At 36.4% G+C, this 12,758-nt stretch overlaps 1 protein-coding gene across 1 annotated transcript in view; it reads right to left on the bottom strand.

Annotated features, from left to right (window-relative positions):
* Positions 1–985: 985 nt before the first annotated feature.
* The window catches only part of CD109 (CD109 molecule), a 133,986-nt gene continuing 122,213 nt past the window's right edge, over positions 986–12,758 (bottom strand). The window contains exons 27-33 of the mRNA XM_090282669.1: positions 11,944–12,134; positions 11,341–11,496; positions 11,006–11,071; positions 8,386–8,528; positions 5,953–6,100; positions 4,163–4,265; positions 986–2,165 (exon numbers count right to left, since the gene is read on the bottom strand). Of these exons, the coding sequence (XP_090138795.1) occupies positions 1,990–2,165; positions 4,163–4,265; positions 5,953–6,100; positions 8,386–8,528; positions 11,006–11,071; positions 11,341–11,496; positions 11,944–12,134 (983 nt within the window). The 3' untranslated portion in view covers positions 986–1,989. The remainder of the gene's footprint in view (positions 2,166–4,162; positions 4,266–5,952; positions 6,101–8,385; positions 8,529–11,005; positions 11,072–11,340; positions 11,497–11,943; positions 12,135–12,758) is intronic.

Genomic DNA, 12,758 nt, shown 5'->3' with positions numbered 1-12,758 from the left:
TGCTGGTGATTGCTACTTGGGTATCCAAAATATCCATAAGCAATACATGAACATCCACTCCACTATAATTTCTTAAAATTCATTAAAAATAAAATTCTTTTTAAAAGATACAGGTGCATACTTTATTTTTGATAGATTTGTTTTTAAAACAGTTGAAAATAATGTAATGTAGGCTCTTTGGAACCCACAGCAAATATTTCCAATGTCCACTTGAGTGATATGCAATGGAGTTAAGGAGCAAAGTTAAAGTATTTCTTAGATTTAGTAAAAGTTCTTTAATTTGTTTTTGGTATTTCTACTATATTTTAATATATTTAGAAGGAAAGTAGAAAGGAAGAAGGGAAGTAAGAAAGAAGGAAGAATAATAAAGGAAAAAGAAAGAAATTTTTCTTTAAAATTTTTACCCAGATAAATAAATATTATCCTTGAGAATACATGGTAACCAATGATCCAGGTGCTTAAAATTCAGGATGTTCTTAAAAGATTCGCAGCAAGTATTAGATGTCACTGGAGAGCTGGCAGTCTGATGCTCAGACACCTGAGCCCAGATACCCGCACCCAGAAGAGCTTCTCAGACCCCGGGGCAACGGCCTACAGTACTTCAGTCAGCCATCCTGTCAAGACTCTGGTCCCCTTCAAAACTCAGCGTCTTTCTCAGACCAGAGAGGCCGGTCCGCTGTGACTTATATAGGATTTTGTCATCTCCCTGGCTTATCATCCCCATTACTAGCATAGCTCAAGCCTCCTGGTCTAGGATCTTCTAGTCTAAGTCACATAAGGCATATATTGCAATGCGCTCCAACTCTCCCCCTAGAACAGAGCCCGAGTGTGGGGCTGAGGAAGTGAGGAGAGCAGCCCGCTCAAGGCCAGGGCGGTTTTCTGTACGTGCCTCAAGCGGGACCCAACCGGCAAAGCAGAGTGAAACAGTCCCTCTCTCATTCTTCTCTCCAGGAGGAAAATAGAGGAAAAGTAAAGGTGTGTGGTATGTGGTTACATGTGGAGTGGAAAAACACCATTTTATTTTAGTTTTTAAATTACCACCTACACTCTAAGAAAAGGGATGTGATAACCAATTACAAAGGGTAGAGTAAGACCCCTGGGGGTGGGGTGGGTGGAGAGTAAGGTTAAAGGTGGACGTCGGAAGGGAAGAGGGCAAGCTCCTCATTCTGGTTTCTTTCTCCCAATTCCTAGGAAATACAGCTTTAATACTTTAAAATGGAGTCGGAGATGCCATCCCAGAGGAACCGCCTTTCAAGTCTGACACCTCAATCCTTTGGAATGTTAAAAAAGGGCAAAATAACCTTTGAACCGAGCCTAAAGCAACACTGGATCTGCAAGGATAACAAGAAAGCAGCTCTTATGACTACCAGACTGATGGTTACCAGACTAAAAATTTAAAACGTTCTTGAGAATTAACATCACTATGCTAGCTTACCTGCACCAATAGAAGTGACTTTCTTCTAGTGATGTCATTGTTGTCCTTCCATTTCTCATAAATATCCCTAATCCAAACACTATCTGGGCTTCTGCCTGAATCAGTGCTTTCCGAACAACTATTCTTGATCTCAAATAAATGCTGATGCCTCTTGCTTTGGCCTTTTATTTTTAGGTTATCAATACTAAAGGAAAGACTGATGTTTAATAATGCTTCGGAACCTCATTTCTTCTGGAAAACGAAAAGAATAATGGATCTAAAGTAACACATTTATCTGGAGAAAACAACACCTCCCAAAAAATCCTAAAATATTTTAAGAGGGAAAAATAAAGATATACAACTGCAATAATCCTGGATTTTGTTCCACACAGAAGTCAAACGAAAAAATCTATGCAGCTATACATACTAGGTCCTGTTGTACACCATCCCACCCAACCTCATAAAAAGAAAAAAAACTGGTTTTCAAAATAGTCAGAAGCACTATTTGATTATGAAAATAAGACAATCACACCCGACTTCTGGAAATGTGTTACATGGAGTCCTTAAAAAATGAATCACAGCCAATGTTGCAAAGAGAAGAGAAGCATGAAACAGAAAACAAAAATGACTGAAGAGTGACGAAGGGAGGTGGACACTCCGTTCTCGCAATGACCGCAGCCGTGGGAGTCTCCACAGAGGTCACAAGAGGACAGCTGAGCTTCGGAGTTGTAACTTCTCACCGCTTGTCTCCCTGTGCAGAGACGGACATCAGTTTACACGTCTCCCTTGTTTAGAAACATTTACTTTGCCAAAACTTAAAAGCATTTCAATACACTTTTCTGAGTTTTCCATTCTCCATATAATTGTATTTTTCTTTACAAGAAACAACTGAAATGCTCCAGAGGGGCCCCAACTGCTAACCAAATCCAAGAGAGAAACAATGCTTTCAGTCCAATCTATCTACCACCAGCAGTTGGCCGGCTCCAAAAGAGGGAAAACAGACTGCAGCTGCCTGCGCCGATGGCGAGCACAATGAGATCGTGGAACAGGAAAGATTTTAAACTGAGGGTTGTTTCACCTCCTCAAGGGTTTGTTTTAGGGTGATATTTTCTAGGCAGTCAAGTAAAATTCTGATCATTAGAACTACTAAAAAGAGATATTTGTAATATATGCTGACTATAATTGAAAATTAATTTTTTAAAGAAAAATATATATACCATGGACTATATTTAAAAATACAAATATATGAAGAAAACTCTTCTATGCAAAGCGTAGTTTCAATGCTTTAAAATAGCGATTTTCAACTATTGTGCTGCAAGAATTTTTAAAGCATGCACTGACCACTTTTCCCTTAATTGTCATATTTAAAAATGTCAACAGCCAACACAGCAATAGCCATATAGTGTGAATGAAACAAAATTATCCCTATTTTTCATCAGATCAGCAAAAATATATATTTTTGGTATGCTGCAGAATTTTAGTAATTAGTTTATGTGTGCCATGAGATGAAAAACGGTGAAAACCCCTGCTTTAAAACATTGAGCATATAATGTCTAAAAACTATTCAGCTTTGGTAAATTTTATTGGATGAGCTAATATTTTAAAAATTATACAAAGGACTGACAACACTATATAAACTCACTATAAAACAAATCATTTTAATTTTTACAACTTTTTAAAAATTCTATATTCTTCATGATTTTTCAATTTCTTAATGTTATAAATATGTTTTCTAATGTTTGGATTTTCAAAAATGAGTTGGTAGGTTTTTATTAATATGATCTTCCTCAAATGTTCATCTTAAAATGTACCCCTCGTGAATAAGTAGTTTTCCACAAAAAAATTTACATACACTGAATCTTTTTGTTTCTTAAATGTTTAAAATGTTCTCAATATAGCTAAGAAACATCAATTGGAGAATTTTGCAACTGGGTTAAATAACAAAATTGGATAACTAGGTACTCTCCTTGAGTCTCCACAATACATCCTATCCTTCCACCAGAAAAAAATATACATCATCAGTGTTTTCCCCCAAATGTCCCACAAGAACCAGGGTGAAATGCTCTTTCCAATTCAATAGGATACAAAAGAGGAAATAAACTGGCTTGTTGATTTAGAAGGAGAGGGAATTGGTGCTATACCTTAATTTTAAATGAATATACTCTGTCAAACACTACTAATGATGTGAACAACATCTTATTTTAAAGTGTAATTTTCTACAAGTACCTAACACACACACACACAAAAAAAATGTTCATGATTCTCATGCATTCTGATGATTCTAAGCCACCAGGAGTGTTTTTTTCAGGATAAGTCTTATTACAAGTAGAAACATTAGCTTGGCAGTCACATAGCCACAAAAAGTCGCTCTGTGACAGAATGCAGATCCGTCCTGATTAATTAAGTGTTCGCCAAACCTAAATGGTCTCTCTATGTCAATTTTTCTTTGTAAATTTTGGAATCTTGAGTTAAAACCTAAAACACTATGAGCAAAAGCATCACTTTTTAATACCATATGCTAAATGCTATCATGTGACCTTTGCAAATGATCAGTTGTCTTCATTTAAATGGAAACTTTACCTGCTGCTCACCAACCTCCTACATTTCCCCCAACAATACCTGCCCAACATAAAACCAATCCAGTTGATCACCACTTTGAAAAAATGAATGAGTGAGTGAATGAATGAAATGAATGAATGAATGCTTGGCTTAACTCCTAAAGTAACAGGAACTTCAAAACACACTTACTTGGTTCATAGTAATCCACTATGGATACGGAAGCATCTTGTGTATTTGAAACTTTAAAGTTTCTCACAGCAGGAATATCAACACAAAATTGTGTTTGATTCACCTTGAAAAATACAAAAGACTTTTAAGAAAGTGGCAGACTGTGTGTTCATGAAAAATTAAAAGATACTTATTTTTCTTATCATTTTAGGAAACAGATATAGAAACTAACATTTAGGTAGCACTTCTACATGCCCCATGCTGCAGTAAATACTTAATATAAATTATCTCATTTAACTCATAAAACTCTCCTTACAGGATAGGTATTGTTCTAACTGAAAGGGACAGATACTGAGTGGTCAAGTAAGCGGCAAGCCCAAGGATGCCTGCTCCTGGGCCTAGTGCCCCACCCAGATGCCCTGCCTCAGGCAGTACATAGTCCCGCCCCCCCCCCCTCATTGCTGCTGATAGCTGACAGGAGCCCCCTTCTCTAGAAAACTGCCCTCAGGTCACAGGAGCCACTTCTCCCAGTAACTGAGGTAACCCCAGGGTGGGTATGTGTACCCCACAACCAATAAATGACTGATATGATATAGAAAAGGTCAGCCTCCTTGCCTCCAGGAGGAGTAGCTTATGCCAATTTGGCAAACAAGACTGGTTAAGGAATCTGAAATTAATAAATTCCTTCAAACATTCCATCATGTATCAATTAGCAGTAAATGAAAATTCAAATAAACCTGTCAAAACATAGTGGATATTCAAATTAAGATAACTGTTAACAAGAACATCACAGGTACAGGACAAACTCCAAAATCAATTACATTATTAAATAAAAACCTTAAATTTGTCTTTCAAGTTCCAAATCAGGCCTGTGGCTTTCAAGCAGTATTTAATATATGAAAATTCCTGACCAGCAAGAGAATTCTAGAGGCCCTAAATTAATTTTAACAAGTTTTTAACCAGAGTGATTTTTGAAGTCTTAAAACAATGAGAACATTTAGGAACTAGCTTTTTAAAAGTAGATATATAGCTCAAGCAATATATTTCTGAATCATACTTGGCAAAACTGGAATACAAAAGATACATATTTCCCCCATGTAACATGAAATCCTAAGAACAATTAGAACTCAATTTCAATTTAACCTATGAATTTCATTTAGATGTGAGAAGAAAAGAATAAACTTATACACCAGCGGTTTTGAGATATAACAAATAGTCTTGAATTCTTTACTTACATTATTCTCACATATTTTATGCACTTTATTCTTGGGTCAGTGACTTTCATACAGCAACAGGGTATGTATGAAAATTATATAATAATTACGTGTCAATAGCAAGCCTTTGAGAATATTTTTCTATGATTTAAGCAACTAACTTTAATGCAGGAATATTAACACCTTTAGGATTTATTAAAACCTTCATAAAAGCATTTTAGAACATGTAATTAAAGTTTTCATCATTAACCTTTAAACAAATACTCTGAGCAAGTCCCTGAGGCGCAGGAGGGGTTCTCAAATGAGAACCAGCTTAATTTTTGAAATTCTAATACGGTAGTTCCTACATATTTTATATCTGGCATAAAATAACGATTTGGTTATCAAGACTTTTCATTGGGGTCATCATTACTAGTAATTCTCTTTAAACTAATTTTATAATGATGTCTTTTTAATGAGAACAAATATATGGTTGCCATAAAAAAAAAAGCTGAAATAACAACTTAAAGAAAACATGCATAAAGTAAGAGAGATGCTGAACACAATACATAGTAGCTCTGTCAACGGCCCTCTGTGGAACTTAGGCTGACTACTTACAGAATCTAAATACAGGCTGAGTTTCCCATGGTCGTGCTCCACTTTCTTCACTGTCTCGCTCAGGGGAATTGCGTCTGAAGGCACAGTGAAACCACTGAGGAGGTTCACTTCCATGAGGGCCATGCCGCTTCTCTCTGGGCCCAAAAACCTAAATCAAAAGGACAGAATGGAAGAAAAAGCAAAAGCTGTTGGCAAATTATCGTCATAGAAAAATTAAACCTGCCAAGTGTTCCTCCAAATATTACTATTCCATTAAAATAAACAAAAATCTCTATAGAATACTGTAAAACAGGTAATCCTTTCCTTTCAGGTGTGAAATTCTTACAACTTTCAACCATATGAGGACTAATGATATTACGGTGTGTTCACCTGAAGGACAGTAGAAATGCCTGTCACAGAGCAGGCTTGTGCCTGTGGGTTATGACAAGCACAACCTAGGTGCCCTTTCAGCTGGCAACTCTGTTTTCTAGTGGTGATTCCAAATTGAATCGCATTTTTCATTTTCTCAAAAGCTGACAGCCCCAAAGGTTCCAGCTGAAAGCCAGGAACTGAAAGAGAGGCATCACTTGACCACTTAGCAGTAAACCAGAGCCAAGTCTTTAGCAACCTCTTCTTCATCTGGTTTTAGAAAAAGAGGGAGAGTCCTTCCCTTTGTTCTCCCACATACTTGGAGCACATCTGGTGTTTTCTTTGGCCACCTTGAGACAATGACAAGCCTTGGAAAGTTTTATCACACAGCATCGTTCTCTCACCCTGTTGTACACAGTGTGGGGATCAAAGCACCTGGGCACCAACAACATTTTGTCTCCTTTAAAATAAATATTTTTCTAAACTGAATAGCTGGCAAGAGCTATCTGTTTGGAGCAGAAAGAGTCCAGCGTGGTTATGGAAAGGAGTTTGACTCCAATGTGAAAGGATCACAGCATTGGGGAGTTAGTTAGTTCCCATTGTCCTTTCACAGAGCAAATCAAGCGGGGCTGGTAGAAAATCCTGCTTTTTAGAGCAGGGAACCCACACCTGCTGAACGTGACTGATGGAAAAGCCGCACAGTACAGACACTGACTGCAGCTGGCTCAGCACTCCCAGTTGTGCAGTCTCTTGATTCAAGAACTTTCTGAAGGAGTTGCTCTCAAGCTTGTGTGTTAGAATGACCAGGAAAGCTGAGGAAGGCAGCTTCGCAGACCCTGTATCTGTAAAGTCAGCAGGTTTGAGGTGGAACCTTTGGGGAACCGCTCCTTGTGGTTTTGGGAGCCAGCACCTGCCCCACCCCCACCCCACACCGGGAGGCCTTTAAGTCTCAACAGAAAACTGGAAGGCTGAGGTAGACAGGACCAAAGGCCACTCAAAGGGTTCCCACAGGAATTGGGTTTAAAGAATGCATAGTATGCTTTAGAGCTTGCTCTGCTTTTCTTATCTCTTAGTTAACTATAAACAATCTGTAGCAAAGAATGTATGAAACATTGCACCTAATGCCAGTGTAGCGTCAAGATGTTTAATAGACCCTGACATGGACTGGTCACTGTGCCCTTTATATTGATATCTGTAATCTGTGACTGTCAACTGAATTCAGGTGCCTAAAAGCTAATTGATGATTTATGAATTTTGACCTTGTATCTCCCATGCATTCCTTTCTCAATAAAAGGCTTGAGGAACAGAGGTCTTGCGCTTTCTCCACTAGAGGAAACAGCCACCTCCTTTTTCCCCCCAGACAAAATACAGTGTCCTGGATAAATTTGTTCTGCCGTGATCGTGAAACCTCTGCTGGACAGACTAGTTTCCAACCAAGCCGGGGCATTGGAGGTAGCTCAGCTTCAGGAACCCTTTTTCTTACGACTTAACAAGATCCTCAGAGGCTTTGGATACAGACCGAATTTACAAATCACCTTACTGAATACTCCCAGAAGCTATAAGTGCCTAATTATCCAAGGTGAGTACCTTCTAAACTGAAATACATTGCTATGTCTAAAAAAATACTACTCTCTTCATGGAACTTGTCTGCCCCTAAATAGTTTTGAGTTAAAAGTATAACAAAAAAGACTAACAACAAGAAATACCAATTTGGGTGTATTAAATATGATTGGTTAATTTCAAGTTTTCATCAATTAGACCTGAGTTTTACTAAACTTGTTATAAACACATAGAAAACTTACAAATAATTTTGAACACATGAGAAACTCTTAAATATAATTAGCAGTTCATATATTTCTAGTCTGTAATCTATAAAGTGTAATGCAAGAGAGTGTGGGGTGATAAATGGTAATGGAAAAAATACAATAAAAAATAAAATAAAAATAAAGTGTAATGCATAGCTGAAATCTTTGTTCAATGTAACTCCTTATATATTGATAAAGTTAGAAATACAAATAATTAAATCTTCAAATCTTTTTTTTTTAAGGGGAAAGAGGAGGAGTGGTAACTTAAACAGATACCAACCTTGTACACACATTCAAATTCAAGTGATTGACATCATCTTTATTATCTTTTACAGCAACATCTAAATCAAAGGCTTCTTGATTTTGGATGGATTTTCGTCTTCTGGAAGGCTTTGAATCTTTCACATTATAAAGAACATTTAGCTGCAAAAATAACAAGTTAGCATAAATAATAAATTAGCAATAAAGTATTAGCAATAAATTGCCATCGTTATGTATTCTAAATGTTAAGGATTCTCAACTAGATTCAGTCTTCAACCTAGAAAAATATTAGTTTTACTAGCTAACAAAGTATCATTAACAAACATTGTTATGAAAGTTTATAAAAATGATTTTTAAATTGAGAAAATTGTTAGGTAACATTGCAAAACTGGCATCATAGACTATCATGAATAATATTCATGGATATTGTTTTTTTCAAAGAACGTAAAACATTTCCTATAGAGGAAAAGTGAAACTTCTGCCAACTTTCTTGAAAGTATCCACTAATTTCTAAGTTCTGCTGCCCATCTGAAGTCATTTTTTCACACACTGGAAACTTAGAAACTCTAATATAAATCAAAACGAAAACATCTAAGAGCCTCAGTTAAACAGAAACCTGTTCAACTGCTGAGGATTCTTTTTGATCACACAAAGACAATAAAGTGTTTTTCAAAGACAATAAATGATGGTTGTCAAGTCAACTGGGTCTTTTTCAGCATATAGGTACTCTGTGCCCACCACCAATGTGAGGTGTTGTGTGAACACCAGTGGGGTGTGAGCACCACTGCTTTTCTCAAAGGGATCCTAAGGTCAGAAGCTTGGGAATATACTCAAAATTTTCTAGGCCTACCTCATGTCAAGTTGAACCAGAATCTAAATTTTTTACCTTTCCCACTGTTTTCAATGCCAAGGTTCATAAACCTTCCTACTGCTAGGTAATGTATTTTTTTACTTACATTTAAAGCTCACACACACACACACACACACACACACACACACACAACTAAACCTCTAGTACCCACTGTGGATTTACTCACTTTTTAAAAAAATCCTTTCTCAGCAGGCTGACAGCTTGGGGCTGGGGGATGAACTTCAGGAGACCTTGCAGCTTATTTCTAATAGCTTAGCATTTTATTATACAAAAGATGTTAACATTTACTGTAGACCTGAGTTTTCTTTGCCCTTCTTTTCCCAGGGCACTTTCAAAAGTATCAACTAAAGGACATCTCCATATGTATTCCTGGGTGACCAACTTTTTGCAATGTTTTTCTTCATCACAAGAAGTGCCTTTGGTCCCTACCTTTTCTTTTCTGTATGTTGATACAGACATAGGACTGATGAACGTTCTGACCAGTAGGTACCATATTTACTGCCATGCCCTTCAAACCTCAAGTAAAAATCATTTGGCTTCAGTAATTTATCTACATTTGGTTTATCAAGAATGAATTTCAACCAGTTTGGTGTCTTAAGTACACATATATAATTTTTCAATTGTATCTAAAATATCCTGTGTATTTGCTTTCGGATTTACTGTTTGCGTTGAAATATAGTTTAGGAATAAGAATTTTCACATGGTCTTTGTCAGTGAAGACCAACATATTATTTACTCTTTTCTCTTTCAGTTCTTTTCATTGAATACCATTCCTTTTAACTGTGACTATTTTTCCCTTGATTTAAAATAAATTCATTTGTTCTGAGTATCAGAAACAATAATCTTAAAATTATCTGGAAGTTCCCAACTTATACCTAACCTTCTGCCCTACTTAGTAAGTATACTTGTTCTCTTGTCTAGAACAGTTGTCCCGATTTCTGAAAAAGTACCTCTTCTCTATAATAGCTATTTTTTTATTTTCTCAATAAATCTTTTCAGGGTTTGTTTGTTTGTTTGTTTTTCCTAATCAAGCACATAATCATTTTTGGTCCTATCACATATTATGTTGGATTTTTACTAAGATGATTTTCAGTGCCTATGATTTTCATGTATTATTTAGTACAATAATTATTTCATTCAGTATTTTTCATGCTACTTCCATTTTATTCTAACCCCTATTTTAGCATAAAAGGTAGATTTCTTTGGATTTTCTCCTTGTACCAGAGCATTACATATATCATACTCTAATTGTTTCACTTACTATTATAGAAGATTTTATACTAAAAGACACATTTCCTGTATTTAGGTCAATTACTCGTAATACTATGTTGACCTTTATATTGTTAGATAAATATTAAGTGGTAAGTAAAATGCATATTTTTTTATCCAGTCATAGTAGAAACATAGACTTTATCAAGTCAAACAAAATATATGTTTGTTTATCAAGTCATAGCATTATAATTCTGAGCTGTATTTTCATAAAACAAAGTGGGAGTGCCCAGAAAATCACATTACTAATATTGGAGGATTTTAATCCTCATTTTAGAAAGCATATAATAGCCAAGAAATATTTTTACAATAGACTATCCATCCATAGAGTTGCTGTCTACTCACTATTTAAAAGTGTGATTCATCTTCCCTAAGTCATAGAAATAAATCATTAAGAATTTTATACATTATCTAAGTTAAAAGTTCAGCACTGCCCTAAACCAAAGAATTGTTATAACAAGTCATATTTAGCTAAACAAAACATAACATTATAACATACCTGACAAATAGCAAATCCAAAACCATTTGCGGAAATATTAACTTCAGTTGGCTCTACCACAGCAAGCTGAATAAAGGTGGAGGAAAAAAATGAATGAGGCTAATTTTCCATATCTAGGTCCTTCCAAGTAGCACAAGAACTTTTGCAAAGTCCTCATCCAGTCCTCCCTTTCCCAGCTCAGCATATTCAACAAAAGGCATGTACTCCTTCCTCCCAGTCTCTCCACAGGGCTCAGGCAACTAGTCTTTGTAGAGGTCAACAGAACAGAAATAAAGCAGTTTTCCAGCTTTAGGAATCATCTACACAAATTTTAAATGACCACCCTTTGCCCCTACCTCTGTCGTCTGAAGGACAAAACGGTTCTGTGTGTCAATCAGAAACTTGACAGGACTCGGGGCACCAGACCCCATCACAGTTACTTCGATATTCGTCCTTCCTGTGTTCATTAGGGCTGCAAATTCAGACAGAGCCTTCAGGGCCACAACGGTGTCCTGTTGAAGAAAGAAAAACATTTGTGCATATAAGTGTATATCAAGGTCTCCAAAAAGTAAATTTTGTCATGATTAGGATACCCACTGTACATTCATCCACCTTCCTTCAGAGTGGAACTCTCCTTTATTCATATTTGAATCTCTTTGACCTACAGTACAGGAGAGGCTCAGAAAATAGCTGCTGGATGGAACTGACCATCTACAACATCAGTTACAGATGAAGAAGTGGCTAACATAGATGGGGAACTAATTTAGTCCATATAAATATCAGATATGATGTTTATATCCGTGTTGAGAAAAAATTAAAATGAGTAACTTCAATCTTTGACTTCAGTTTCTAAACTTTTAAACTGTCAAGTAATTTTATGAAGTCACGAAAAAAAGCAACCACATACTTCTTAAAACTATGGAGAGGTGGATAATAAATATAAAACTGTCACCACTCACCTGGGTAGATACAAAACCTCCCAAGCTGTTTCTCTGCCTGCTTAGCCACCTCATAACTGGGATGCCCTCAGCAACCTGGTGCTGCAGGAAGTGGGAGAGCAACGCATAGGCTGCCACCTCAATCTCCAGGGAGCTCGGCTGCCAGGATTCAGAAAGTCCGGACACTGACGATACCCAAAATTGCATGCCTCCTGCAAAAGAAAAGTAGTGATAGTCTGAGCAATTAAAGAAAAATTCTGTTTCATACCATTAAATGTTCTTACACTAGTCCAACTTTTACTTGAATAACATAAAAATATGTATGTTCCTATATATGTGTATATTTATGCCAAGTAAATATATGTGTATTTCAACACACATATAAACATGCACTTACATGTCACTTTTTAAACTATTAAAATTTTCATCCTTTTCATATTGCTTATATGTGAGGATGTTTTGATGAAAATATTTTCCCAAAAGAAATTCCATATGTTTGGCTCAAGACTAAACAACTATAAAAAAGATTTTAAAAACATGCTATATTCCAAAAGATAATGTACATAACTTTTCTGACCAGGTCATCCCAAAAATATTTTAGAACACATTGGAAAGAACCCGGTTCTGGGAATCTGCCATTAACCAGCGCTAACGTTCTGAGAAACCTCTCCTTTTTCATTATCTGAAAGTTGATATTACAAGTTCAAAACCCAAGGCCCCAAGAAAAAAATGAGGGACCCTGGTCAATTCAACAATCTTTCTGGAGATAGTTCTACTAGCCCTCAAAGGAACATCTCATTTGGTGCCTTCCCCCCTCAAATATTACTATTTAGATG

Source organism: Furipterus horrens, unplaced genomic scaffold (genome assembly GCF_987537825.1).
Source record: "Furipterus horrens unplaced genomic scaffold, mFurHor1.1.pri manual_scaffold_6, whole genome shotgun sequence".
NCBI lineage: Eukaryota > Metazoa > Chordata > Mammalia > Chiroptera > Furipteridae > Furipterus > Furipterus horrens.
This window is presented reverse-complemented; position numbering and strand designations above follow the sequence as displayed.